The following is a 26969-nucleotide window of genomic DNA, read 5'->3' as shown; positions in this document are numbered from 1 at the left end:
ATTACTTATATAGTTATATCTGTAATTATTTGTTTAAATTTGAGCCAAAGAAAAACAATTCTAGAGGGTTTTAGGGAAAATAAAAACCGAAAAACCTCAGAGTTCGTTCTTCCTTCCATAGGATGAGCCTTCTTCTTCAGAGAGCTCTTTGGCGGATAATGGCTTCTCGTCGTCCGCGTCTCTTCTCGAGCCCACTCTCCCCTTCTCTTCACCGTCACTGCTCATCTCTCTCCCCACCTCCCAGGTTCCTCTCTGTTCCATTTTCCTTTCAGCTCAACGAGATATATAATAAGAGATTAGGTTCGCATACTCTGTTCTCGTTACTGTGAAAAGATACAAACTTTTTTCATGGGTTTTGTTAGTCTTGTCTTCGGGTTACTGAAAGTGCCAAGCTTTAGCGTTCTACATTGGCTTTCGCGTTCTAAAGTGCCAAGCTTTAGCGTTACTCCTCGGTTGCTTAATTGAGTTTTGTTTCTTTCTATTTGCAGGATAAATTTTCAGTTAGCCAAGGTTTTGAGTCAAGGGCTGATACAAAGGAATGCGATTTCAACGAGGTCATTTATGTCATCAACCATATCCACCGAGGCTTTCCAAGAGAGCAGCGCCACATCTAAGGGTTACAGCTCCGAGCAAATCCAAGTAATCTTCTTTTTTTTTTTTTTTTTTATCATCATTACACATTCTTGTTGCTTTGGTTATTGACGTCTCGACTACTTTATATACATTAGGTGTTGGAAGGATTAGACCCTGTCAGGAAACGCCCAGGGATGTATATAGGGAGCACTGGACCTCGTGGTTTGCACCATCTGGTAAAATGTTTCTCCTTTTAAAATCCCTTGTTCCCTATTGGCTGTTGATGTGATCTCTAATAATGTAACTTCTTTGACTAGGTTTATGAGATACTAGACAACGCTATTGATGAGGCTCAAGCTGGTTATGCTTCAAAGGTTGATGTTGTTCTGCATCCAGATGGTTCCGTCAGTATTATGGACGATGGGCGTGGGGTATGTGGTTGCATCATTCTTTAATCACATTGTAATCTCGTTTTGTCATTGTGGTTGATATGTGAAGTTTTCTTGCAGATACCTACGGATTTGCATCCTGCGACGAAAAAATCTTCACTGGAGACTGTTCTTACGGTATTGCTACTGTAAATTACTATTATTTTTTTCATTTGCTTAGTCAAACATGTTACTTGATCATGCAATTTATCTGCCGTGTTTGTTATAATGTGCAGGTGTTACATGCCGGTGGCAAGTTTGGTGGCACAAGTAGTGGTTACAGTGTGTCTGGTGGATTACATGGTGTAGGTTTATCAGTTGTCAATGCTTTGTCTGAGGTCTGTTCTAATCTTTACTCACATTGCTTCTTCTTTACTTTTCGAAATAGTTTTTTCTTTAAATCTTTATATCCTCTCAGTGATTTGTGAAACCATAAGCTACTTGGCATTGTTAGAAAGATAAAGCTAGAATGTTTCCTTTATCTATTGATTTGCAGGCCCTGGAGGTTACGGTTTGGAGAGATGGGATGGAGCATAAGCAAACTTATTCTCGTGGAAAGCCCATAACTACACTCACTCGCTGTGATCTGCCGCTAGAGTCAAAGGGGACTAAAGGGACAAGCATCAGGTTTTGGCCTGACAAAGAAGGTTTTCCACTCTTTACTACTTTTCTCACACAGGATTTTGATTTGATTTGATTTGATGATTAATTTTTCATTTGTGGAAACAACTGTTTTTCAGTGTTCACAACTGCAGTTGAGTTCGATCATAACACTATTGCTGGACGAATCAGGGAGCTTGCATTTCTGAATCCAAAGGTTAATTTTCTTTACTCTTAACAAAGTCAACCATGACAAGTCTTATCGAATGTCTGTATCCTTGTGTTTGCAGGTAACCATATCTCTCAAAAACGAGGATGATGATCCTGAGAAGAACCAATATACTGAACAGTTTTATGCTGGAGGATTAAGTGAATATGTTAGTTGGCTAAATACTGATAAGGTGAGAATCTACACCACGTTAAGTAGGCTAACATGACTAGTGAAACTCTTATGCATATGTTTTCATCATCATAATTATTACTTGAAAAGAATTGATAACAATTCTTTTGCTTAGAATCCGATCCATGACGTGCTTGGCTTCAGGAAAGAGATCAATGGTGCCACCATTAACGTTGCTCTTCAGTGGTATGTTGTTTTTCCAATTAATATTCTGTTACAAAGTAGTCTCCCCAGCTTTACTACACCTACAGAATTGAACACTTTGAACCTTTGTTCATCTTATTTTGTAGACTGCTATCATTTGTTATCACAAGAAAGCACATATTATTATATGGCTATTTTAAAGGGGTCTGATCTTATGGATTATCACATTTTTGTACCAGGTGCTCAGATGCATATTCAGACACAATGCGGGGATATGCCAATAGCATTCGCACTATTGATGGTGGAACACACATCGAAGGTGTGAAAGCTTCATTAACAAGGACCCTTAATACCCTTGCAAAAAAGTCTAAGGCAGTTAAGGTATCAAACCAGTAACCAATTTAACTTATGTGGCTATTTTCAACTACTATTCTTCTTGATCATAGCTTGCTTGAACTAGAAAGAGTCCTCTGAGATTATGTAGCTAGAGAACTATATTCTCATCTTCATGAATTGGATTGAATTTGAAAAAGCTGTACATATACATTATAGTAGGTCTGTATTGCAAAGATCCTGCTTTTTGCACTAACTTCCTAAAGTGTTCTTTTTAACTTTTAGTACGTGTATAATCTTGTTGGCTGTGTGTTTCAGGAGAAGGATATAAACTTAAGTGGAGAACATGTTAGAGAGGGGTTGACCTGCATTGTCTCAGTCAAGATTCCTAATCCTGAGTTTGAAGGTTAAACAAAGGTACTTGAACTCATAATGAGTGTCTCTTTAGCAATGATCTCTTTACCCGTACTAATATAATTTGTCTCATGATGCTCCCTTCCACCTTGCAGACAAGATTAGGAAATCCAGAGGTGAGAAAAATCGTTGACCAGTCAGTTCAAGAGTATCTCACAGACTATCTGGAATTGCATCCAGATGTACTTGAGAGAATTATTTCCAAATCCCTTAACGCTTACAAGGTATGCTTCTGCTGTTAGTTTCTAACTTTCAACCTCGCTACGCTTTCTTTTATCTAGGCTGCTTTGGCTGCCAAGAGAGCGAGGGAGTTGGTCAGATCGAAAAGCGTTTTGAAGTCATCATCACTTCCTGGGAAACTGTCTGACTGCTCATCAACTAATCCTGAAGAATCTGGTATGTATTGGCACAGCATTTAAATATTGTTTGTATAATTGATGAGAGAACTAAACATGACAGAAAAGATCTGATCTTCTTATACGTTAACTATGTTAACATCTGTAACCCATGATAGTTCAGTCAGGTAGTGACACATCTTTGTAATGTCTCCAGAGATTTTTATAGTCGAAGGAGATTCTGCTGGTGGCAGTGCAAAACAGGGACGTGACAGACGTTTTCAGGTAATTAACACTTCTACCTCTATTTCATTTTGTAGCTATAGAGAGAATATCAGCCATTGTGGAAAGTTCAATTGATAAGAATTATATGGGAATAGTTATAATGCAGAAGCCATATTTTGGATATGTGTAGGCAATTCTTCCTTTGAGAGGTAAAATTCTGAACATTGAAAGAAAGGATGAAGCAGCCATGTATAAGAACGAAGAGATTCAAAATCTGATTCTTGCCCTTGGCCTTGGTGAAAAGGTGACATAGTAATAATCTCTTTCCCATCTCTTGTTTTTTTTCTTTCCTTTCTTCTCTTTTGTGTATATGTGGAAAACACAAAATTACTGGTTTCAGGGAGAAGATTTCAAGTTGGAGAACTTGCGGTACCACAAGATTATCATCTTAACAGATGCAGATGTTGATGGTGCACATATCCGGACGCTTCTGCTAACCTTTTTCTTCAGATACCAGGTAAAGTTAGTTTAGTACTAAACAAAAAAAAATGTCCCATAGAAGAGTTTATCTTAGATGTCAACTTAACTTCAATATTTTGTTTTGACAGAGAGCCTTGTTTGATGCTGGTTGCATATATGTTGGTGTTCCACCTCTTTTCAAGGTAATATAAACTATAATCTTCACCGCATTTTTTAAATTTAGACCCTTAAATGTATTCTCTTTGAAAAACGACCAGGTTGAGAGGGGAAAGCAAGCACAATATTGCTACGATGATGCAGACCTTAAAAAGATTACAGCAGACTTCCCTGCAAGCGCTTCCTACAGCATTCAAAGGTTCAAAGGTAAAAATGTTTATACACAAAAATAAAAACTAGTGTAGGCCGAGTCTTTTACATATAACCAAATCAAGAGTTTAATTGCTAATATCATTTTGCTTATTTTGCAGGTTTGGGAGAGATGATGCCTGAGCAGCTTTGGGAAACAACGATGAATCCAGAAACAAGGATCTTGAAGCAACTCGTTGTTGATGACATAGCAGAAGCGAATATGACTTTCTCCTATCTTATGGATGCTCGGGTAAGGCTACCAACTCTACCATATTTGTTTTTTCTTTCGGGTAAAAAACTTAAGACAGCATTTGATCTTTTTTATCTCAGGTTGATGTCCGGAAAGAACTCATAAAAAATGCAGCGACTAGGATAAATCTGCAGCATCTCGACATATAACAGGAAACGCCTGGAGATTTGTGAAAGTATATTTTTTCTCCACCTATTGGAGACGTCATCTTTAGATTATTTTAATCGGAGACATATTACTATATTAATGGAAAGTCTCCCACTTGTTCAACATGTTCTTTAGTTGGAAGTTATTCAGTTGATACTTTTTTTGTGTATTTAAGTAATGAGTTGTTTATGGAATGCGATACGAAGAGAAAATTGAAATAAATTGTTTCTTAAGTCTTTAGGATCCATCATGTTGTTGCGACTAGAAAAACATGCTTCGCACAGTTGAGATAAACATATCCTTTCGTAAGAGTGCACTTAATGTATGGTTAGCTCCGTGGCCCGTATGTCATAATTTGATAAGTTGACCACTTATTCTTACGGCTCTCATGTAGTACAACCTTTTTCTACGAGTTAACAATGTTGGGATCCCAACACATGACACATGCTAAAAGTAGAATATTTCATCGAACTTTAGTCTTCTAAGCAATTCTGACAAAAGTACTGCCCATGTGTCACTATTAGATTGGTTACTAGAAAATTATCAATAAAATAATATTGAGCCGATTAAATCTTAAGAGCACATACAACGCGAGTCCGTAGGTGCAATCCATAAAAAAAACAAATATTAAAATATTGATTTTGTTGGTTTCTGTGCCGGATCGAGATCGAAAAGTCCGAACCTAAGAATTGATCCAAGTGGAGTATTGTTACTGTGTCGCGGGTCCCACGATACGTGGCGGCCCACGATTAGTTTATTTTTTTTAAATTTTTTTTTTTTCAATTAGAAGAAAAAAGAAAAAAACTAATAATAAAAAAAAATCACATAAGAAATCGAGCCATATCAGACTCACCGTTGCGGTTGGTCTAAGAAACAGAGAAGTAAAGATTGAAAAAACTTTTAAACAAAGATCTAAACCTTAACCGGTAAATATCGCTGATGTTAATGTTTCAGAAAACCGATAACATAAACTAGAAAATGAATATAAAACAAACCCGGATAATCATATTTAAACTACCATAATCATCGAGGCAGAATATGAAGAGGTTAAAGCCATAGCTGACCAACATTTTACTTAAGAAAGCTAATGGTTGCTAGAGTATGAGCCTGAACACCGGGAGTCAGTTGCCGAAAAAAACTTTGGAAAAGAAAACTTTGTTTCTTTCTGTGAAAGATAGTTAAAATTTTTTTTGTTTAACTGGTAATTTGGAATATTTGTTACCTAATCATAATATTCTAAATATAAATAATTGGGCTTAATATTAGTTTAAGGCCTAGGCCCAATAATTATATGGTTAAAAATGTCTTTTACATATTTAGGGTTTTAAGATTTTCACTATAAATATGATTTATTTTTACAAGCATTCTCTAGCCACAACACCTAAGAACACCACATAAAACATATCAAACATTCCAAGAGACAAGGTATCCCTGGAACAAAGCTAGATCCATTACAAGGTATTCGATTTTCTAACTTAAAATCGATCGATGATAATTATATGTTTGTGTATTCTGCAAAACTATACTTGGTAGATGAACATTCTTTTAGAACATAAGGATCTGAGCCTAAGTGTAGTATTAATCTTTTACGATAGTATAAAATATGTCAGATCTCTTTACAAAACTAAATGTTTTCCAAGAGCACAAAATAAAATTTCAGTTTTTTTAGTTAAGATTGCGAGATTTTTTCATAGGGAACTTTGTTACATATGTTGTTCTATTCCGGTCTGGTTACCTAGACCACTTCAAATTTGAGTAATAGAATAGCCGTTCGCTGTAAAAAAAACTAAATTGCTCAAGTGTTTTGCTATAAGTTTTTTGAGTTCATCTTAAACATACAAATCATATCATGGGGGTGATTGGTTGGGCTGTAACTGTAGAATATATACTTTAGAATTTAGTCTATAAAAATTTTTGATTTAACTTTAAGGGATGTAGCATTAAAATTTCCTACAGCTAAAAAGATGGAGCTTTAGAAAATAAGATTTTTACAACCATTTTTTGTATGTTTTTACTGTAGCTTTAGTTCTTTGGTTGTAGCTTTAAAAAATAACATAGTGCATGATTGATAGTATTTAAGGTTGTAGATAAAAATTAAAGCTAAAGTCACTTCCTACCGCCCAACCAATCACCCTCCATATGATTTTGATAAAACAATGTTTGATAAGAACTATTGATTATTCTTAACAAAAATATTTAAATTCCTGGAAAACTAGGAACACAAAACTTTATTTTTTCGTCATCTTAAATTTTTCAAAAATTTATTTTAAAACCAATTGACAATAAGCAAATAATGGGCGTATGGTCTTTCATATGTCCATGTAATCGAGTTTATAGTGATCATGTACCATGTTAAAAGTTATCATATTGAGATTTTTGATTCAAAACCAATTGATATTCAATTTCTTTCCAAAACCTTATATTTAGTATATTGATGATATGAATTATCATTAAACATTATATTTTAAAACATAATCTAGTCAATAAATTAGGAAATCATTGATAATATCTTTCCTTAATAAAAACCTAAAGAATATTCTCTGAACATTAGAAAATAGTTACTAGATCTTAACAATATTCACGGATATATCACAATTTCTTTCCTTCTTTTAAAGATTTTTTTTTTCTAGTCGTCAAAAAAAAAAGGATTATTTTTTCTAATAAATAAATTCATTAATTAGAGAAGTGAAAGCATATCTAATAATTACCGCTGGGTATAAAAAGTTAAAAACTGTATATAGATTTTGAATCTCTCTTTCAAACAATGAGGCAAAACACTGTAAAATAAGTTTTTGCTTTTTTTTTGTTCGTCCTTGGCTCAGTGCTTATGGTTTTGTTTTTGTACATAGTTTTCGTTGTTTTGTCCGTATAAATAACTGACGGTTTCATAATTTTTCTGGGAAAATGAAGGAACATCGCTCATGATTTCATATTAGTAAGGTTTCTCTTATTGTGTGTCTCTCTCTCGATCTCGATTTTCTCGCGTATTTTTCTGATTCGATTAAAGTGTCGATAGGGATGATGTAATTGAGAAATATCGAATATGTTGTGCTGTTTGGTTTGGTTTGTTTGTTTGAATTTGGATTTGATCCAATTCTCAAAATCTGATTTGATTCTGCTCTGTTTTGTACATTCATACCTGTTTGGTTGCTCTTTTTGAATATTAGATCAGAATCTCTCTGTTCTGACTCATTTTGTGGATGATCAATCATTTCATTGCGTGTTTTTCAGAAAAAAATTGCATATAAATCAATTTTGTAAATTTGCAGCAATGTCTTGTGGAACTGTAAGAAAGGTTACACGGCAAGATGTCAAAGTGGTAAGTTTCTTGTTGCAATCGAGTAAGAGGACTGTGTTTTGGGTTTATCCTAAATGCTCTATGCTAATGTGCGCAGGTTAAAGCTTCTATGGAAAAGGAGGAGAACGACGACAACCTTTATAAAGACTGTGTAGAAGGTGGAGGAGGCGCTAGTGTATATATCACTTGGCTAATTGGTGATAAGGTGAGACATTATTGTCTGTTAACATTTTTTTGGTATGTGTTGTTTTGATGTTTATATTCTCTTCAGAGACCACTTCATGATGTGATGGGATTCAAAAAGGAGATCAATGATATCAAAATCGACATTGCGCTTCAATGGTATGTTTCTTTTCTTTTTTTCCTATTGTCTTAGTTACTCTGAACAAGATCCTATTGATCTCATCCAATGTTGTTGTATAACAGGTATATAGATGTATATTCAGACACAGTGTTGGGATATGCCAATGGCATCCACACCGTTGAAGGCGGAACACACATTGATGGTGCGAAAGCTTCAATAACAAGAACTATCAACACCCTTGGTAAAAAGAAGAAGTATGTCAAGGTATAATAAGACCAGTGCAGTCACATCATTAACTAGTTTTGTCTTCCAGGGGAGGCATGTCTGATGGTAATATAATTTTTTTTTTCAGGACTTAGACTTAAGTGGGGAGCATATTAGGGAAGGCTTGACTTGCATTGTCGCAGTTGTTGTTACAAAGCCTGAGTTTGTAGGTCAAACAAAGGTACATAAGACTATATTGATCGTGGTCCTCTTCTTTGGCAATGATATATCTGTTTAAAAAATAGTGATTTTTTTGTTAATATATTTGTCACATATAATCTGGAAAAAGAAGAAATTAGGAAACCCAAAAATCAGGGAAATTGTTGACACATCAGTCCAAGAGTACCTAACGGAGTATTTTGAATTGCATCCAGATGTATTTGAGAGCATTTACACCAAATCCTTTAAGGCTTACCAGGTATGATATTGGTGATAATACCTATTGATACTGACTGTATCTTCAGTTGTTTTCTCTATATTTTTTAAATTAAATGACCACGCCGACTCTTTCTATTAATAGAAAGCTTTGGCTTTGAAGAGGGCAAGGAAAGTGATTTCAACGCCGCGCACCGTTCCTCAGAATCAGACCAAAAGATCTTCTGGAAAATTTGGTATGTTTTAGTAAATCACAACATGAGCTATGTATTATGATTTTTTTTTGGTACATATAATATGATTGAAAAACCTGGGGGCAAGTCCTAAACTCTGATGTTAAACAATCATCCTACTCATCACCACGAGTATTGCACTATGGAACCGTACACATGGTTCCAGTAATAAGTAGTGTGGCTAGAGATTAGATCTCGTAGATTCAGAGTGAGAATTATAATAAGGAAACAATATAGTTTTTAATTAAAGTTTTTTTCCCATGCCTCCAGAAATATTTATACCCATAGGAGAATCTTCTGTTGGCGCTGCTAAACATGGTGATAATGACAGGCGTTTCCAGGTAATATATTCTTTTTGACTTTAGATTTTATATCTTGGGCAATAAGACAACAATAGACCGCTTTCAAGCGGACTATTGTTGGATGCTTGAAAATAGCCATTGCTTTTGAGATTTTATATCTGTGCGATAAGTAGAGTCTAGACAGCTCGTGAGAGTTGTCTGAAAGAGATGGAAACAAGGCATTGGTGACTAGTATGCCAATGCCTACCAGCCAAAAAGACATTTGTCTTGGTGGCTCTGACGGTTATAATATCTATCTCTTGCCAGAGCAAAAGGACACTGGAACAGCCTCTGAGTAATGGTGCAGCAGTCTCTACAGCTCCTCCGGGAAGATCGTTAGAGAATACTATTGATTCAAGGGTTGACAAGAAACGCCAAAAAGTTGTTCCATCCTCACAACATCCCTCCTCTTCTTCACGACAAACTGTTGCTGCTGCTTCAAAGCGACCAAACCGTAAAGATGTTGGCGCCAAGACCCTCAAAGGTGTACCCACTGGCTCTAGCAAAACCAAACCAGTCATCCCTGTCGGTCCTGGTTTCCAGGCTGAAATTCCTATTTGGATTGCCCCTACCAAGAAGGGGAAGTTTTACGGTAGTCCCGGAGATTCCGACACTCTTAGGTGGATTGGAACGGCTGTTTGGCCAACATATAGCCTAAAGAAGAAAGATCACCACAAAAAAGTCGGCGAAGGGAGACCAGACTCTTGCTCTTGTGCTAATCCAGGATCAGTCGATTGCGCGAAGCTACACATTAAAGAAGCAAGGGAGCTTCTGGAAAAGGAAACTGACGGTGCTTTCTATACTTGGAAGTTTGATGAAATGGGTGAGGTGGGATCAAAATCATGGACGGTCAAGGAAGAGCAAAAGTTTGAATCTCTTGTGAAAAAATATCCTTTGTCTAGGTGTGATGGGTTTTGGAAGTATGCTTCAAAGGCTTTCCCAAGGAGAAGTGAGAAGGATCTCATTGGTTACTACTATAATGTTTTCCTCAACCACCGTAATACCGATGATGACCACTATGGTGACTTCTTAGCGGATCACAGGTAACTCAAGTTTCCAAGTTCCTGATACTTGGTGATTCAAGAACATGTTCCATTTCCCCCTTAAACTTTTCTGCCATATGATTTTTTCCAAAAGAAATCCCTATAGGGCAAATGCACCAATCTAAAATGTTTTTTTTTTTCTTTCTCCAATTCTTAACAGGTAGCTGTTTTCTTCTTCATGAACCTTGTTACCTTGTTTCACTCAAGAAACAATCTTGAATATTTTCGAATTTGGCACCTTTATTTTCTTAGCTCCTTTGAGGATACTTGGACTAAAATGTCTATGATTGTGTCCTTTTTCTCTTCTTTGTGCATTAAATTTATATCTAAACTTGCATTAAACTAAATCCAAAATTATCATCGATGTGAGTAAACCTCAAATATCTTTTGTAAGATTTCTGATCGTAATCCATCTGTTCTATCGTAATCCATCTGTTTCATCGCAATTCAAAGCAAACTTTCACCACGAGACGTACATAGTAATAGTCCATGTTACGGATTTCATTCCAAATTCCGATGGGAAGACCGACCATCACGCAGATTCTATCCCGCAATGAAACAAAGAAAACTTCATCAAAACTCTAATATACAAAGGCGAATTGAATACATCTCTTATTCCATATCTACACTTTTGTTATATACTTTATTCATCGTCAAATGTGATATTCTTGATCAATTATCATCAATGCGAGCAAACCTCAAATATCTTTTGAAAGATTTCTGATCTCGCAGTCCTTCCGTTTCATCGCAATTCAAAGCAAACTTTCACCACGAGACGTACATAGTAATAGTCCATGTTACGGATTCCATTCCAAATTTTGATTGGAAGACCGACCGTTACTCGGATTCTATCCCGCTATGAAACATAAAAAACTTGGCCTAAACTTTAATATACAAAGGCAAATCGAATACATCTCTATTCCATATTTACACATTTGTTATATACTTTATTCATCATCAAATGCGATTTCATGATCAGTTATCATCAATGCGAGCAAACCTCAAGTATCTTTTTAAAGATTTATGATCTCGCAGTCATTCTGTTTCATCGCAATTCAAAGCAAACTTTCACCACGAGACGTATATCGTAATAGTCCATGATACGGAGTCCATTCTAAATTTTGATGGGAATACCGACCATTACACGGATTTTATCCCGCTATGAAACATAAAAAACTTGGCCGAAACTTTAATATACAAAGGCGAATTGAATACATCTCAATTCCATATCCACACATTTTTATCTACTTTATTCATCATCAAATGCGATCTTCATGATCAGTTATCATCAATGCGAGCAAACCTCAAATATCTTTTGAAAGATTTATGATATCGACAGTAATTCAAAGCAAACTTTCACCACGAGACGTACATAGTAATAGTCCATGTTATAGATTTCATTCATCATTCCAAATTTTGATGGGAAGACCGACCGTTAGACTGATTCTATCCCGCTATGAAACATAAAAAACTTGGCCTGAACTTTAATATACAAAGACCAATTGAATACATCTCTATTCCGTATCTATACAAATATGCACATTTTTATGTACTTTATTCATCATTAAATGTGATCTTCATGATCAGTTATCATCAATATGAGTAAACTTCAAATATCTTTTGTAAGATTTTTGAGCTTGCAGTCATTCTGTTTCATCGCAATTCAAAGCAAACTTTCACCCTGAGACGTTCATAGTAATAGTCCATTTCTCTAAGTTTAATTTTTTTTTTCTAAATCGAATCAAACTGCTAATTGTTCTTGCAAGCAATATACTCTCCCAGTTTCTCCGGAATGAATATCCAAATTAAGTGATGCAGATGTTTAAATTCGAAAAAATTCTCATTTGATATAAAAAGAGATATTTGGTTTTATTCAATTCTTCTATGAAAACCAATGCATAAAGATCAACTAACAACGTCAACCAAACATTTCATACATCCAAATTTCAATAGATCTAAATGAAAAATGGAGATCTGAATCAAGGTACATCGTCGACGTACTGGATATTAAAAGGAAACTTTTCCTCACTACCATGTAAAGAAACTACCATTGAGAGGTGTTGAAGAATCTGTCAGTAACCGATATAAGATCCCCCAAAAAATACAGTCCAAAATCTAAAATAGCTACCTAGATTCATGGGTGTGCACGAAAGTCTTTTTAGTGTAGCGGTTTGACTAAAAATTCATTAATGATTTTACACCATGAAGTATGATTTTCAAATTCTATTAACGACGAAATCACGCAGATTTATAGAAAAAATACTTATAACAGATCTTTAGTACGGTGGAAGGAGTACCGTTAATTGTCATTCTTATAAGGTATTTCGGGTGATGCAGTCAAACGTAAATCTGCATAAGGCATATAAAATTGTCGGATGTATAATATTTTTCATAGTTAACGATAGCATAATTATTCATCATAAAGGAAAAAAAATTCATGGGTATGTTTTTAGGGGAATTGATTTCATATAGTTAGTACCATCTCGAAATAACCAATTCGAAAGATGACTTATGTTTAATATAATTAAAATTGATATTTTCCTATATCAGAAAACTTGAAAAACAAGCATAAACTAAACAAAAAAAATCTAAAATTGAAGTTTTTTTGTTAATTAATTACTATTTTACTTAAACTCAGACATGCGAGGAGGCGAAGAGGAGCAATCACGTCCATGCACTACGAAAACTTTTTTTTTGGTGTAAGCACTACGAAAACTTAAGGTTAGCCTTTATCCAATAGTTAAGCTTATTAGTTTTTTTTTTTGAAAAAATTAACATGTAATTAAGTTTTGTAAAAACATGAGGTAAACACATATATATATATATACTTATCATAATTAATGTGTAATGTAAAATGTAAGTGGAAATTAAGTTAATAACTATAATTACCTAAATTTCATATGCTTATATTTGCAAAATTTTTGCAAGAATCGATGAAACTGCTATTGAGGCTGCAAAAGCGAGGTGAGGCTTGGTGGAGCGTCTTCATTTGTGCAAACGCCTAGCTCACCTCTTCTAGGCCTCCCATAGGCACGCACGACTGCTAAAATACAATCTTAATAAGATCCACCTGAATTGAAATCAAAACTAAACCAAACCATCCCTAATGCGTTTGATATTATATTAATATTATAATTTATTTAGATGTTTGCGTCAGATATGAGATAAATAATTTTCTTGTCCCATATTTAATTATTAGTGTTTTACGTAAAATTAAGCTGTGTTATAAATATTATTCTTTTTAAATGTGATTGTAAGTTATTTTAAATAAAAATATTATAATTATTAACAAGGTTTAAATTTCTTTTACTAATATAGATTATTTTGTAGTTTTAGAATTTAAATTTAAATGATAGACAAAATTTTTTGTTGATTCTTAGTAATTTGGAATAGTTACTATATTATCACTAATCTCTTTTTATTTATCTATACTATATTAATGCATAAATATATAAATATTAATATTTCAACAAAAAGAAAACAAAAAAAAAATCACGTACATACATTGCTTAAGGAAACCAAGAAAATGTGGGTTTTAGTTTTTGCTAAGAAGTAGGTAGTTGTTCCAAAATCTGGTTTCCCTAAATTTTATGACTTTTATGATACTGGATTTTCTTTGAATGTTGAGCAGGCTTTTATTGGGCAAGCATATTTGTTTGATTTTTGGCCGATCGTATACCAACTTAGAAAATTTGATAACGCTTAAGTTACTGATATATGGTAATAATCTTCTTTCAATGCATACAAGCACCACCCAGAGTATAGGAAGTTAAGATTAAACTACTATATAGTCCCCGCAATCTCTCTCGGTGAATAATATTAAAAGCCACTAATAGATACACAAGGAAGCTTAACACACTGTAGTAGTGTTCTTTTTTTTTTTCCTTAGAAACACATTTCACAAATCCAGCAGCAGCATAGTGCAAAGAGACTGCATAGGAAGAAGCAAACACAAGAGTTAGTGCTAGAAAAACACAGGAACAGAGTCTTTGATCTGTTTTCTTGTTCAGTTCTTGAAGTTTTACCATCCTTCAATGAAGCCTTTGTCTCCTCTCTGCTTTGTCTCGAGCTTCTTGTTCTTGTCTTGTTGTCCCCGCAGTTCAGGGACCTCTACTGCAGCTGGATATCCTGCCAAGAGAGGTAAGTACTACATATCTCTTAATTAATTTGCTTCAGAAAAATGTTTGATTCGTTGTTATCTCTCAAACTTACAAAGAAAATAAAACCACATAAAAATCCTGACCTGGTGGAAGATGTTGTTGATCTTGTGCGATTCCCATGTCCTTCTGCATCTTTTCTTACAGAAGACTCTCCTCTCTTTGTGTTAACTCGTTCAGTTTACAAGTGGAAACAAACAAAAGGGAGTTGTGTTTGTGTGATTCGAGATTATGATTCTTGTTTTGGTTTTGATATAAAACATTTTGTTGTGAGGATACCTCTTTTTATATAAGCTGTGATATGATTAAAAAAAAACCTATAATAATGGCGCGCGGCAACGGCAGATGATAATATTCTTCTTTAGTTTTATTTTCTCTGACTTTCGGTTTATTCGATTATATCTTTATACCTTCCTTCACGAAGGGGCTACTGCAGAATTTAAGTTTTAAACTGTGAAAAAGGAGACTTTTGTCTTTTTGAGGTTCTTTACAAATCGGTCACACTTGTTTATTATTTGGCTTTTACATCATACTTTTCGTCTCTTTTTGCTGATTGTCCTCAAAACTTCTTCCATTCATACATTTTACCCCTACATTTTCATAATGGTTCTAGACGTCCTAACGAGTTTCTTTAACCATAACTAGGGGTTGGCCCGCCCTACGGGCGGGTGAATTTATAATAAAATTATTTATTTTTTAAATTTTATAAAAGATTTGAAAAATTATTCTAAATTGAACATAATAAAATTCAGTTTTTTTATTTTGTTGGTTTGAGTTGAAAGAACTACTAACATTATTTTTAGAAAAAAAATTAATTAAAAAAAAATATAAAAAATCGTTTATATTTATTTTTGTGATTTTATTTCACTTTGATATAGTTGAAGAAGACTAAGGTAAGAATAACTAACACATTTTTCTAAGAGTTTCATATTTTTATAGCTTGAATTATCATCTTCGTAATTTTTTTTTAAAATGTAGTTTAATTTTACTTATGACATGCGAAAGCTGAAATAGAAAATCGAGACCAATACATATTGTGCTAAAATTATAAAACGAATTTGGTCATTTGATTGTAATAAAAGCATTTGTCATACCGATTGTCTAGGTTTGGACTGGTAACATGTTATTGTTGCTCTTATGCTCTAAAATATTATTATTTTGTAATAATTTTTATTTTTTTACAGTTGTATGGATAAAAGCAAAATCCGGTGTAAATTATAGTTTTTCAGATACTCGGAAATCGAAGACAGGTTAAATAAACTGCAATAAACTGCATCATAATTTTATTTTGAAAATCGAGATATCTGATTCGTGCCTACCCTTACTTGGAAGATTTATATTCGGAGGTTGTGTAAGTTTGAAGAGGGATGGTTGCTTTTCTTGTAACCGCGTAGTTGGATTTGCAGATTTTTTTTATTTCTTTCATCTAACAGGTAGTAAAGAGGGTTGTTTGAACTTAGATGGCTACAATATGGAGCTGCTGAATAGTTTTTGTTCATAGTTGCTTAGAATTGTTTGCTAAGTGGTTGCTAACTGTTAATTGTATTTGTCAATGATTTGGTTCATTGGTTATGTTAGTCATTAAGGCTGTAACTGGATGTTAATAAAATGAATAAGTGGAATTATAGGAATGATAATTAGTAGAATTTAATGGAATGGAATTAGTATTCCATTTGTTCCAGAACTATTTTATGTGGAATGAATTTTCAAAAGAATGTTGATATTTTTTTGGAATGGAAATGAATAATATAGAATGAAATTAAATAGCCATTCTTTTTTTTTCATTGCAACTGGTGAATATTTTATGGAATGAGAAGGAATTAAGCATTCAGGAAGTTTCTATTCCAAAAAAATACATTCCAGTTGCACCCTAAATATTTTGTAGTTTAGTAAATTGGGTATTGAAATTTTCTGTTTTTGAGATTGTCTTGGCATTTTGGTGTTTTTATGAATTTTACGGGTGAGTTCTGGGAAAGCATTTTCTATCTGTTTTTAACTTGCTACTTGACCATTATTTTTGTTGGTTTGTGTGTGTTTTTGGTGTAACTAATATGTATAATTATAAAAGCAAGGGTTTAGAAAATATATAAATTAATAATGTTGAAAATACACTAAAACTATAATTTTTTATTAATTTATAGAGATATTAACTTATCGATATACTAATTGAACCAAAAACTCAATTTGAGATTATAAAAATATATTATTTTATAGAGTTTTTTAGTGTATATTAATTTATAGAGTATTAATTTAAAAATGTTATACTGTATTTGCAAATAGAAAGAATGATGCTAACACTTGCCCGAATAAAAACATAGTAGAAGGCTAGATTTTTTATAGATAAGTACAATTTTTTTTTTTTCAGTTGATCAGAAAAAGTACAATTTTTCATTTGTTTGTAATAGTAAACGTCTTATGATTGGAAGTAAAATTGTAAGGTCAACCTTAACTTGAAAGTGTATGTAGTGGCGTAGAGCCCACGATATCAGAGATGAACCGTGGGAGCTGGTTTTCCTCTGGGTTCACAACACCTGTAGCCTACATGGCAGACAGTGTTTTCTATTGAGATAAGGAATAGAACAACAGTGGTTTGTTAATGTAAATTATGTAGACATAGTATTACCAAAATATGACCAGCGTTTTTTTTCAAAGATCTTTACTAATTTTTAAATCCTTATGCGTTGTGCTTCTCTTTTCTCGATCCCAAGTCTCAATAATCTAGTAATTCTATTTAACATTTTTTATTATTGTTGTCGTTATCACTTATCAAATATATTAGTCTGAAATTTTATAGCTTTGCCAACAACCTAGACTAAAAGAGAAAAAGATAAATAGTTTTAGTTGTTATGTTTTTTTTTTACCTAAGTTTTGTATTTATACAGTTCAAATACAGACCTTGAATTAAGATTCGAATTAAGATTCACCACCAACACTTTATATATTCCAAAACTTTGTCTACATTTATTGTCCACGCCACAGATATTGGTGAAAATCTCACCCATGGATTGCTCATTGCTCCTGTTCCATCTATGATTCTTTCTTTTTCTGTGAAGATTACAATTTACATAATAAGACCGCTTGAGGGCTTGATCCATGAGCATGTAGCCGACGCATATTCCCTGAGTCCCCACTCGGACAACCCTTTCTTATATTTGAATAGATCAGGCCGTACTGCTTCCACAAAGCTCAGCGGGTCATGGAGGCACACTCCTACAACCAACAACAATAAAAAAAATTGTTTAGATCAAAGTTTCTTGCTTTATCATAGACACCGTTAGATTTGACGTGCCAAGCTTTGTAAAATTTTGCACATCACTTAACAATCTTGTGCGTTTCCCTTGGAGTTACGCAACGCTAAGAGGTCATCATCTAAAACAGAAGAAAGAGACTTGCTTTCAGAAGTCAGAACTATTAAGCGGGAATGTTATATGGAGATTAGAGTAGGAGAAAGTTTTACTCACCTGTTAGTTTAAGTTGGGTACTGATGTTTATCCCAACAGTGATATCAGCTCCAGATATGAACCCAACACCAGCTGCTTCTGGGTCACCATATATCTGCATAGAAAGGAAAAAACCCATAAACATGAAACCTGCATTTTATCATTGATAAGAGGTTTAGAGGGTGCTCTATATTCGCTTCAGATGGGGGATTGATATTCCCTAAGGCAAAGAAAGCTCCACCAAATATGACAATTATCTTCACCGTACTCGCTAATGAACTATCACGTTTGATGGGCTAAGATGAAAAGAAACAATCATGGTGACAAACTCAAATTGAGTTTTAGTTAAAGATTATGATTCTTACTATTGCAAGATTGATCAGTGGTCCGACGGAAAGAATGGTGACTTTACCCAGATAGTCAGAGACCCTCTCTACGAAACTGAACTGCATTTTTGTCACATTTTTTTCTACTCAGAGGAAGAGAGACATCTCCTTGCCCATTTTTACCGTGCACAAAATCAGCTACAGGGGGAATCCCATCTTGGATCAAAACAGCAAACACATAAAATAGCTAAGTCATAACAACAGTTTGACTTTGTAGCATATAAAAGAAATAAAGATTTCTATTGTTTAATCTTCAAGAGAGGAGAGAAAGATCGTACTTTAAGGGTTCGGAGCTTCCTACTGTGACTGGAACATCAGGGTATCCAGCAATCTCCCACTATTGTTTTGCATAAAGGATAAAAAAGAGAGAAATCACAGCCACATCACGAGAACATTTCAAAGGAAACTGTACATAGATATAGTGATGCGTTGTACATACCCAGAGTAAGGTGTTGCTTGTCGCATCTTGTGTTGAAACTTACCAGACACAGTACTTAGTCTTAGTAACTTTGTCATCATTGTCGCCATGATATCTGCTAACCAACACATATAATATAGACAGTAATGTTAAAACCATGTTTGTTGCCGCTCATGTCCTTAAAATGATATAAGCTCGTTGAATGGAGAGCTTCTGAGTTCTTCCAAAGCTCGTCCTCTAAATCTGAAAACCATAAAACAATACAAAATAGACAGTACTCAGAAGGCAATTCATTTATTTGGAAGCAATTCATCAATCAGGTGATAAAGAATTAGTTCTGAGAATATATTTATAAAAAACGTAAATCATAAGCAGAGGTATAACAGAGCATCAAGTTGAACAATTACAAATAGTTTTTCTCCGGAATTTTACTACAGAGCCGGTAAGCTCTATTTCCACCGCGACATCTTCTACCCATTCTACCGACATAAGCCATATAGACATAAGATAATGGATAATTCATTGGTGCCAGAAAGCATACATGGGGTAGGTAAGTGGAATTTGAGAGCTTTTAGTTACTAAGTCTTGCATGCTTGGCTTCTTTCTTCTCATCGCTGACATTAGTTGGGGCACATGCCTCACCAGAAGAACTTGCACAGCAGGTTAAATGTAAGGAAGACTTTGAAGCAACACTTTCCCCTAGAATTGGCTTGCTATCATCGCCTGCGCTGACTTGTATCTACACGGCATGTGCTACAGCTTGCAGGACAGCAAGAGAGACTACCTAAGTGACAGATATGGTCTGCTTTTCGTTGTGAAATTGTAGTCTGGGACCTTCACTCTGAAGTTGCGGGTTTGGCCAATGGTAAACAGAAGACTTTTTTTGAGTTGGCTTCTCATAATGAACACCCATGTCTACATTACCTAGCATTCACAAAAGGTGCTACAGAGACTACACAACAGCGGACGTGAATTAAGAATATTTAAAGTGACCTGAAAATAGTTGTCAGTTAAATCTGAGCCTGCCTTCCCGTGAGCTCAGGACCAGCATCGCCAAGTAGCACAAAACTGGCCTTATCGTCATTGTCATAGACGGACAGCTCAATGCGGTACCTATAATAAAGACCAAACAGCTTAGAATAAAAGTCTACTCGATGCAGAAATGTAAGGATATGGATAGATTACTTTTCAACTCCAGTAGCCTTCACATTTCCACATTTTGGGCATATCAGTGAAGTCGAACCTCTGTTCACTTTAGTTTGGCAGTCACTGCCTGCAATGTAGTACCAGTTAGAGTCCCTCTCAACATCATCAATGGTACCTGCCGGAAATTCGTAAACAGTTAGCATTAAACCTGGTAAGTATGTATGGTTATTTTTCTAGAAAGTAACTTAGTGGGTTCATGTTTCGGAAACGCAACGATCTAAGCAACTGTCATTTTCGCAACCTTGGTGACCTCGGACGCATTAGCTACGGCAGAAACGTCTGGGTTTGAGCCAACCTTATACATATAGTTTGAATCAGATGGAGTTCACAACAATAAATTTGAATGAGACCGGATTGTACACCAGGAGAGATACTCATTTGTGGGAGGTACATGTTTATCAATGTAGCTGAGGGCAACGTTCCCTGTGGCTTTGAAAGATGGGTTAACAAATGGAATATAGAAAAGATAGCTAAGGTCTGGCCAACAAATGGGGAGTCTATGTTTATACCATACACTAACTAATAAGAAGGGAATTGATTACCTCCAATATGTTTAGTATTCACGGTTGTCACTAAAAGGACGTAGGAGTTTCAAGGGTGTCGTTGAATTTGCAGTAGAATTCATTTGCGGCCTTGTCCCACAAGTAAACATTCATCACAGTTCTGTTTGTTGAAGTGGAGATAGAGGCCAGGAAGTGGACCAATCTCATACTCGTTAAAAGTTGGGGATAAGCATTCATACCTGTTCATGGATGAGCAGGAGCTCTAACCCAATAAAGGTCCGACCTTTAGCAAAGTTTCTAGCCTCTAAGAAATTGACTAACCGAAAACGGAGTCAAGATTCGGCTGGTTCCCGTGGCGACGATAGACATGCTGGTGGTGACGCTGTGACGGGAGACTTACCGGTGGATTTCATGGCAGTAGCTGCAACTTCTTTAGTGAAGTTTTTCAATTAGGGTTGATTGAAGATCAGATGGAGCACTTTATATATAAGGAGATATAAGGGGAGATGGAACAAAACCATTTAAGATAGACTTAGATTGATGAATTGTGGGTTACTGTAACGGAGAAGTGAAGAATTTGATCGGTGACTACAACGTGAGATAGTCGGATAAGAACGGAAAATTATGCTTCAGACCCTTGCATTTGGGCTTAATCGGGCTGTTTAAAATGCTAAGAAACCCAAAAATAAAAGACCAATTTCGACGATGACATGGCAAAAAGATGATTTATGATAGGTTGAATTTTTAGTCTGACGTGGACAGCCTCTCTACTCCTCATATAACCCTTTTAATATAGTATAGATAACAGAACAGTATTGATCTCTCCTTAACATGATACAAGCAAGGTATTAGCTTCTGTTTTTCATATTTACTACATTAAGAAACATACTTAAATGCTGATTGATACAAGTGAGAACATACTTATGTGTGCAAATGTGTAATAACCGATTGGAGAAGAGAACCAAAGTCTGTTTGCAGTATTATACGTAAGAAACTGCGTTACACATTAAATTGCTTCTTGTTGGCGATTAACAGAGTGATTTAACGTGGAACCGTGATCAGAGATAACTTGTGTGGATTGAGTTGTCCAAAAAGTTGTTTGGAAAAAGTAATTACTTTTAAATATCATCAAAATAAATTGTTATAGACAAAATCTAATGATATTAATTCGGGATTGGGATTCTTCCTATATGTTTAATGAAAATTTATGTTTAGAACAAAGATAAAAGTGAGTTTTTTTTTGGACAACAGATGAAACTTGAAAGTGACTCTAAAAATTTAATGAAGGAAAATTTGCCCCTATAACCTTAAAAAAAAAAAAACAAACCTTATATAACCAAAAAACTCTCTCTCTCCTTATTTATCTTCCTATTTCTCTCTAACTTCTTACTAAAAATCTAATTACTCTTTTTTTTTGGTTATTTGGCAAATAAGTCCAAAAGTTAATATGCATAGTAAAGTTGTTTTGTTTCTTTTATCATCTCACAATTTGGCTATCGTGGCAAAAAAACTAGTTCACACTTCACAGATGTAGTTGATTATATGATTATTACCCATATACTAGCTTAAAACCTGCGTGGAATGAATTTTATATATAAAAATAGCTTTTATCTATTATTATTTATTTGTATTTATTTACATATTATGTATATAAATAAATTAGAGTAAAAAAAATAAATCAAAACAATACATCTTATTTATTTACGATACTTTTTTGGTAAATAAATCAAAACAATAATTTTAATTATTTTATATTGTATATAACTAAATTTCAATGACATGGACGTAGATATATAGTACATTTTAAAATAAATATTTCTTATTGAGAATTCATACTCATATGATAAATACAAAATTCTAATGTGCGATTTTTGAATTCAAATTTCAAAATTAAAATATTAATGTTTCAATACTTTTTTAATACAAATTTAGAAATCATCATATTTAAGTATTTTCTATGTTATATAGTTTAATTTTAAACTATATTAATATATGATATGAATGTTTAGTAAATGAGACTTCATATTCATACGATTTATAATCATTTGTATATTGTTATTACCAAAAAAAAGTTAAACCATTGATCACAAAATTTTAGTGTGAGGCATTTAATGTTTTTAGTAATTTATAGTCGTTTTAAAAATTCAAAATATAACATATATGGTTAATGTGGTTGTTTAATATATTTTAATAATATAAAATTAAACAAAAAAGGAGCTAAGATACAAAAAATTATTATCAAAAAATTATTATTTATAATCATTAATTTTTATATATGCGTTAATCATATTAGGCAATTCCGTAGCTTTTATTTAAAGAAAATATGAAAATATTTTTTTTATACACTATTTATAAATTTAATAGTTAGTTTAATAAAAAGTATAATGTAAGTTAAGATGAACCAATATATTTTTCAAAGAATTCTAAATTTTATTTTCATGGTGACATGTGGCTACAAAACAATGTTGTTATGTTTCTGAATTAATATATAAGAGATGTATGCATGTATCCTTAAATAAACAAATTGATTATTATAAGTTTATCTTACTTTTAGATTTATCTTTTATTAGTTGGATTACTAAACATAATTTTCTAGATAATTAAAGACATACATGTAGAACTTTTCCAATTATTGGAGACAACTAAATCAACTTGGGACACAAGTGCAAACGTCAAATTGGCAGATAATGTGATTGTTTGGTGGACACCCATCAAGAATACAGTCACGAACTCCTAAACATTGATCGCCAATAACAGCACCATGGGCACACGTACACTTGTGTTCTTTACATATTACATGTGTATATCCTCTGCAACCACGAGGATCACAGTCCTCGGCTTTGTTACATCGAAATTGACCTTCACTCCTCATTATCATGTCTATGTAACAATAATTAAATTTAAGTCAAACCCAACCAGACCAGATGATTGTGTACTATTAAATTAAAGGACGGGAGGGGGAGGTGGGAAAAAAAAATGTAACCAGTAATAATCATTTTCAATGTTCTTCTCTTAGTTTCTTGCTTAATTTTAATAAATTTCATTTTTTTTTGTAGTGTAAAAATCTTTCATATAAACTAGTTACAAATTTCATCATTTTCTCTAGTTGTTGTTTCTTGGAAAAAGAATATATTCGATCAATATAATATTGCAAGTAAAAGGCAAGTTTAGATTTGATTAAACATGTATTAATATTCACATATATAATGAATTATATAACATCTGAAAAGAAATGACAGTTTTAGATTACTTACATGAAGAAATTAGGAGAACAATGACGAAAATGATTGTTGCTTTTTCCATTCTAATTTTTCTCCTTCAGTATTTTTCTTTCATTTTGAGGGTGATTAGAGACGTGTTTATATAAGTTTTCTTGGTTATCTTTGTAATGGTAATAACTCTAGCTAGATTTTTATCAAACACTTTTATGGTAATTATTGAAACGGATATTGGTCAGATCAATATATTTTTTGTAACATAATTTTCAACAGATTTATATCTTTGACCAAATAATAATTGATATGACTCCACATATCTTACATCTCACATTCAGAAAGTTGGATGTTGGATGTGATTGGTAGTGGTTGTAGGTGTTGACCATAACCTCATTTATTTATATATCACTACATTCACACCAATCAAATTTTTTAAAAAAAATTCAAAATCACAGTTCTTGTCTTGAAATAATCTACAGCTGTACAAGTGCTCTGTAGGACCAAAAATCCAGAGCAATTTTTTGGAGTTTTCTATAAAATTCTAAAACAATAAAATCTAAATCCACAACAAAAAATCTGGATTTTTTTCTACAGCAAAATTTTAAAGCTACATCAATTACCAATCGGACCCAAGTTATTTAATTTTCTTCCTAAATAAGACATGCATAATAAATAAATATAATCTACTCCATTAACCACATATGTAATTAGAAAACATTGAATTATATAACTTCTATAACTAAAACATAGAACTATATTTCTAAAACATAGATTTTTTTTGACAAAGAAACATAGAATTTTATTACTCACAAACATATTATATTTTATAAACAATTCTAATATATGAAGTCCTATATATATACATTTTTTGAATATTAATTGAAATGTGATCTACAAAACATAATATTTCTATAATTATAAATAAATTTTAATTTTATTAATAAAATTATTATTATGTAAAGTATCCCTTTAAGATTAAACATTTGATGATTTTACTGCATATCATGCGGATCTTATTTAAATAAAAATGTGTATTTGTTATTCTTTTCTTTAAAATACTTATTACTTTTGTTTGAAAAAGACTAAAAACAACGAAGACATTGTAAACGCAAAAGAAAACTACTGTATTTTACCACTGACGTCCACAGATATTACATCTCACCTGCATTGATGAATTATATTGGACTTCTTCCTATATATATACTTAAGACATACGTCTAAAACCATTCCAATCATTAAGTACCGGACAAATAAATCAATTTGGGATACAAAGGCAAACGCCCTCATAAACACCAGCATAACGATTGCAAATAACGTGATTGTTTGGTGGGCATCCATTACGAACACAGTCACGGACTCCTGTACATATGTTTCCAATAAGAAGGTCACAAGTACACCTGCGGTTTTTACATACTGGATGTGTATATCCTCTGCAACCACGAGGATCACAGTCTTCAGGTTTGTTACACTGATACCGACCTTCACTCTTCATTATCATGCCTGTACGTATAAACCAGATCCGGAAGCCTTCGTTAATCTCACAGTGGCGGACAAAGAAAATTATTGTTAGTTTTTCCATTTTATAATTCTCTTCTGCTTCAATGCTTCTCCTTTTGGAGGGATTCAAGATGTGTTTATATGTTTTTGGTCATCTTTGTAACGGAAATAACTTTTAATGGTATTATTAACTTCAGGTATTGATCTGATTTTAAGATAATTATGGAAACGGATATTCATCAAAGAAATCTATTTGGTAACTTAAGGTTTTGAAACGGATATTCAAAAATAGTTATAAACTTGTAATCATACAAAGCTATTTAAGTACTGTAGAATATTTTATTCAAAGTAGTATATATCACTTCTCATAAGCTAAAATTATGTAAATAAAATGAACATGATTATTCAATATTCTTTTTTCGGAAATTTACAGATATTTCAACACAACAAACGAAAATGTGAAACTTCACTCAAATGATCAAATCAATCAGTTTATAACACTACCAGACATCGGTTCTTGTAAACCGAAATCGTCTGAAGTAACAGTAACTGGAACCGAGCGGTTATGTTGATATTCTTCATCATCATCTTCTTGATCTACTTCATGTTCTGATTCAGAGCAATTATCCATCTCCTTCTCTGGTTCCCTATAGACATTTCCAAATTCTCTCTTCTAACAACGTTCAACACTATACCATTGCTCGTTCTCGCAGGCTGTAGAAAATCACCTTCAGTAACTGTTATGCTTGAAGTGTTTGCAGCTGGAGAACTGGGGCTGCTACTAAATCCTCTGGTCAATGCAATGTCGACATCAAGACTCCGAACGAAATCAATGAACTTATTAGCAGAAGCTGTTCTCATCAAAGGTCCACCAGTTCTTGTCCAAGAACTCAACTCCACGCTCTCCGTTTCACTATCACTCAAGTTCCTGCCCGAAGACGCGTGCAGATTACTCTCAGCGACCAAGTCATCAAGAGAACCAGTAGAGTTCTCTCTGGCAATAACGTTCCAAGAAGGGATTCTTTTAGAAGCATTGAACCTAGTGGAGTAGTGGTTGAAGCCAAATCGTGATGAGAGGAAGCTGCTCTCTCGGCGCTTCTCTTGAGCCTACGCATATGGTTGAGGACAGCTCCTCACTTTGTGTTGACTCGTTCAGTTTACAAGTGGAAACACACAAAACGGAGCTGTGTTCGGGATTATGATATAAAACATTTTGTTGAGGATACTTCTTTTTATTATATAAGCTCTGATATGATAAAAATCTGGAGAAGAGAACAAACACTTACTTTTGGGCTTTGATGTCTGTTTGAAGATTTGTTGGCCGTTTGTTCGGCTCTGATGTCTGTTTGCAGTATTATACGTAAGATATTGCGTAACACATTAACTTGCTTCTTGTTGGCGGTTAACAGTGATTTAACCTGGAACCGTGATTAGAGATAACCTGTGTGGATTAAGTTGTCGAACAAAATTGTTTGGAAAAAGTAATTACTTTTATATTGTATCAAAAGATAGTAATGGTAGCCAAATCTATATTATTATTTGCGAGTAAAATTTTGCAACGGAGCTCTCACGTTAAAAATTAGAGCGGTTAATATTGTTTATACCCTTAATG

The 26969-nt window shown here is 33.7% G+C and overlaps 4 protein-coding genes and 1 long non-coding RNA gene across 13 annotated transcripts; 2 read left to right on the top strand and 3 right to left on the bottom strand.

Moving 5' to 3' along the window:
* Positions 1–43: 43 nt before the first annotated feature.
* Positions 44–4913, top strand: LOC106441338 (DNA gyrase subunit B, mitochondrial). Its single transcript, XM_048768233.1, is given in 21 exon segments — positions 44–244; positions 489–639; positions 729–809; positions 891–1004; positions 1083–1139; positions 1238–1339; positions 1498–1648; positions 1742–1818; positions 1892–2002; positions 2117–2187; positions 2385–2526; positions 2797–2895; positions 2988–3116; positions 3174–3288; positions 3445–3512; positions 3643–3756; positions 3853–3969; positions 4061–4114; positions 4190–4295; positions 4400–4530; positions 4611–4913. Coding segments are annotated over 21 exon segments (2181 nt in total). The 5' UTR covers positions 44–122; the 3' UTR covers positions 4680–4913.
* Positions 1397–1820, bottom strand: LOC125592826. The gene is made up of 2 exons (XR_007328493.1): positions 1752–1820; positions 1397–1543 (listed from the first exon to the last, which is right to left on the bottom strand). It is a non-coding gene; the product is annotated as an uncharacterized LOC125592826 (long non-coding RNA).
* A 1130-nt stretch (positions 4914–6043) lies between the features above and the next one.
* Positions 6044–14093, top strand: LOC106428453 (DNA gyrase subunit B, chloroplastic). 8 transcript variants are annotated; one of them, XM_022710430.2, is made up of 12 exons: positions 6044–6135; positions 7947–7996; positions 8073–8180; positions 8247–8317; positions 8402–8543; positions 8632–8724; positions 8833–8961; positions 9064–9154; positions 9422–9492; positions 9760–10535; positions 13174–13256; positions 13464–14093. In XM_022710430.2, exons 2-11 carry the CDS (start codon positions 7949–7951, stop codon positions 13253–13255), a joined length of 1611 nt encoding a protein of 536 aa, XP_022566151.2. In that variant the 5' UTR covers positions 6044–6135; positions 7947–7948; the 3' UTR covers position 13256; positions 13464–14093. The 8 variants fall into 8 exon arrangements, with proteins under 8 accessions (XP_022566151.2, XP_013724680.2, XP_013724663.2 ...); XM_013869226.3 differs by lacking the exon at positions 6044–6135 and adding an exon at positions 7429–7612 and having other exon boundaries at positions 8836–8961; positions 13464–14092; XM_013869209.3 differs by lacking the exon at positions 6044–6135 and adding an exon at positions 7429–7612 and having other exon boundaries at positions 13464–14091.
* A 3487-nt stretch (positions 14094–17580) lies between these two features.
* LOC106355835 (uridine nucleosidase 1-like) lies at positions 17581–22364 on the bottom strand. 2 transcript variants are annotated; one of them, XR_007328484.1, is made up of 8 exons: positions 20122–22364; positions 19478–20049; positions 18958–19179; positions 18797–18855; positions 18498–18674; positions 18154–18247; positions 18014–18061; positions 17581–17902 (listed from the first exon to the last, which is right to left on the bottom strand). XR_007328484.1 is itself a non-coding variant. In XM_048768227.1 (4 exons), exons 2-4 carry the CDS (start codon positions 18582–18584, stop codon positions 18009–18011), a joined length of 234 nt encoding a protein of 77 aa, XP_048624184.1. In that variant the 5' UTR covers positions 18585–18674; positions 18797–18874; the 3' UTR covers positions 17581–18008. The 2 variants fall into 2 exon arrangements, 1 of the variants encoding a protein (XP_048624184.1); XM_048768227.1 differs by lacking the exons at positions 18958–19179; positions 19478–20049; positions 20122–22364 and having other exon boundaries at positions 17581–18061; positions 18797–18874.
* Positions 22365–23173: 809 nt separating this feature from the next.
* On the bottom strand, positions 23174–23963 carry LOC125592803 (defensin-like protein 301). Its single transcript, XM_048768223.1, has 2 exons — positions 23900–23963; positions 23174–23525 (listed from the first exon to the last, which is right to left on the bottom strand). Exons 1-2 carry the CDS (start codon positions 23946–23948, stop codon positions 23293–23295), a joined length of 282 nt encoding a protein of 93 aa, XP_048624180.1. The 5' UTR covers positions 23949–23963; the 3' UTR covers positions 23174–23292.
* Positions 23964–26969: the final 3006 nt, after the last annotated feature.

This window comes from Brassica napus, chromosome A3, assembly GCF_020379485.1.
Source record: "Brassica napus cultivar Da-Ae chromosome A3, Da-Ae, whole genome shotgun sequence".
Taxonomy (NCBI): domain Eukaryota; kingdom Viridiplantae; phylum Streptophyta; class Magnoliopsida; order Brassicales; family Brassicaceae; genus Brassica; species Brassica napus.
This window is presented reverse-complemented; position numbering and strand designations above follow the sequence as displayed.

Coding starts and splice junctions, on each gene's coding strand:
- LOC106428453 (XM_022710430.2), top strand. CDS start 7,949: ATGTCTTGTGGAACTGTAAGAAAGGTTACACGGCAAGATGTCAAAGTG. Junction 8,318..8,401: donor ATCGACATTGCGCTTCAATG/GTATGTTTCTTT, acceptor GTTGTATAACAG/GTATATAGATGTATATTCAG. Junction 8,544..8,631: donor AAAAGAAGAAGTATGTCAAG/GTATAATAAGAC, acceptor TTTTTTTTTCAG/GACTTAGACTTAAGTGGGGA.
- LOC106355835 (XM_048768227.1), bottom strand. CDS start 18,584: ATGCAGTTCAGTTTCGTAGAGAGGGTCTCTGACTATCTGGGTAAAGTC. Junction 18,248..18,497: donor CACTGATCAATCTTGCAATA/GTAAGAATCATA, acceptor CTTTCTATGCAG/ATATATGGTGACCCAGAAGC. Junction 18,062..18,153: donor TACCCAACTTAAACTAACAG/GTGAGTAAAACT, acceptor CTTCTGTTTTAG/ATGATGACCTCTTAGCGTTG.
- LOC125592803 (XM_048768223.1), bottom strand. CDS start 23,948: ATGGAAAAAGCAACAATCATTTTCGTCATTGTTCTCCTAATTTCTTCA. Junction 23,526..23,899: donor TGTTCTCCTAATTTCTTCAT/GTAAGTAATCTA, acceptor ATTGTTACATAG/ACATGATAATGAGGAGTGAA.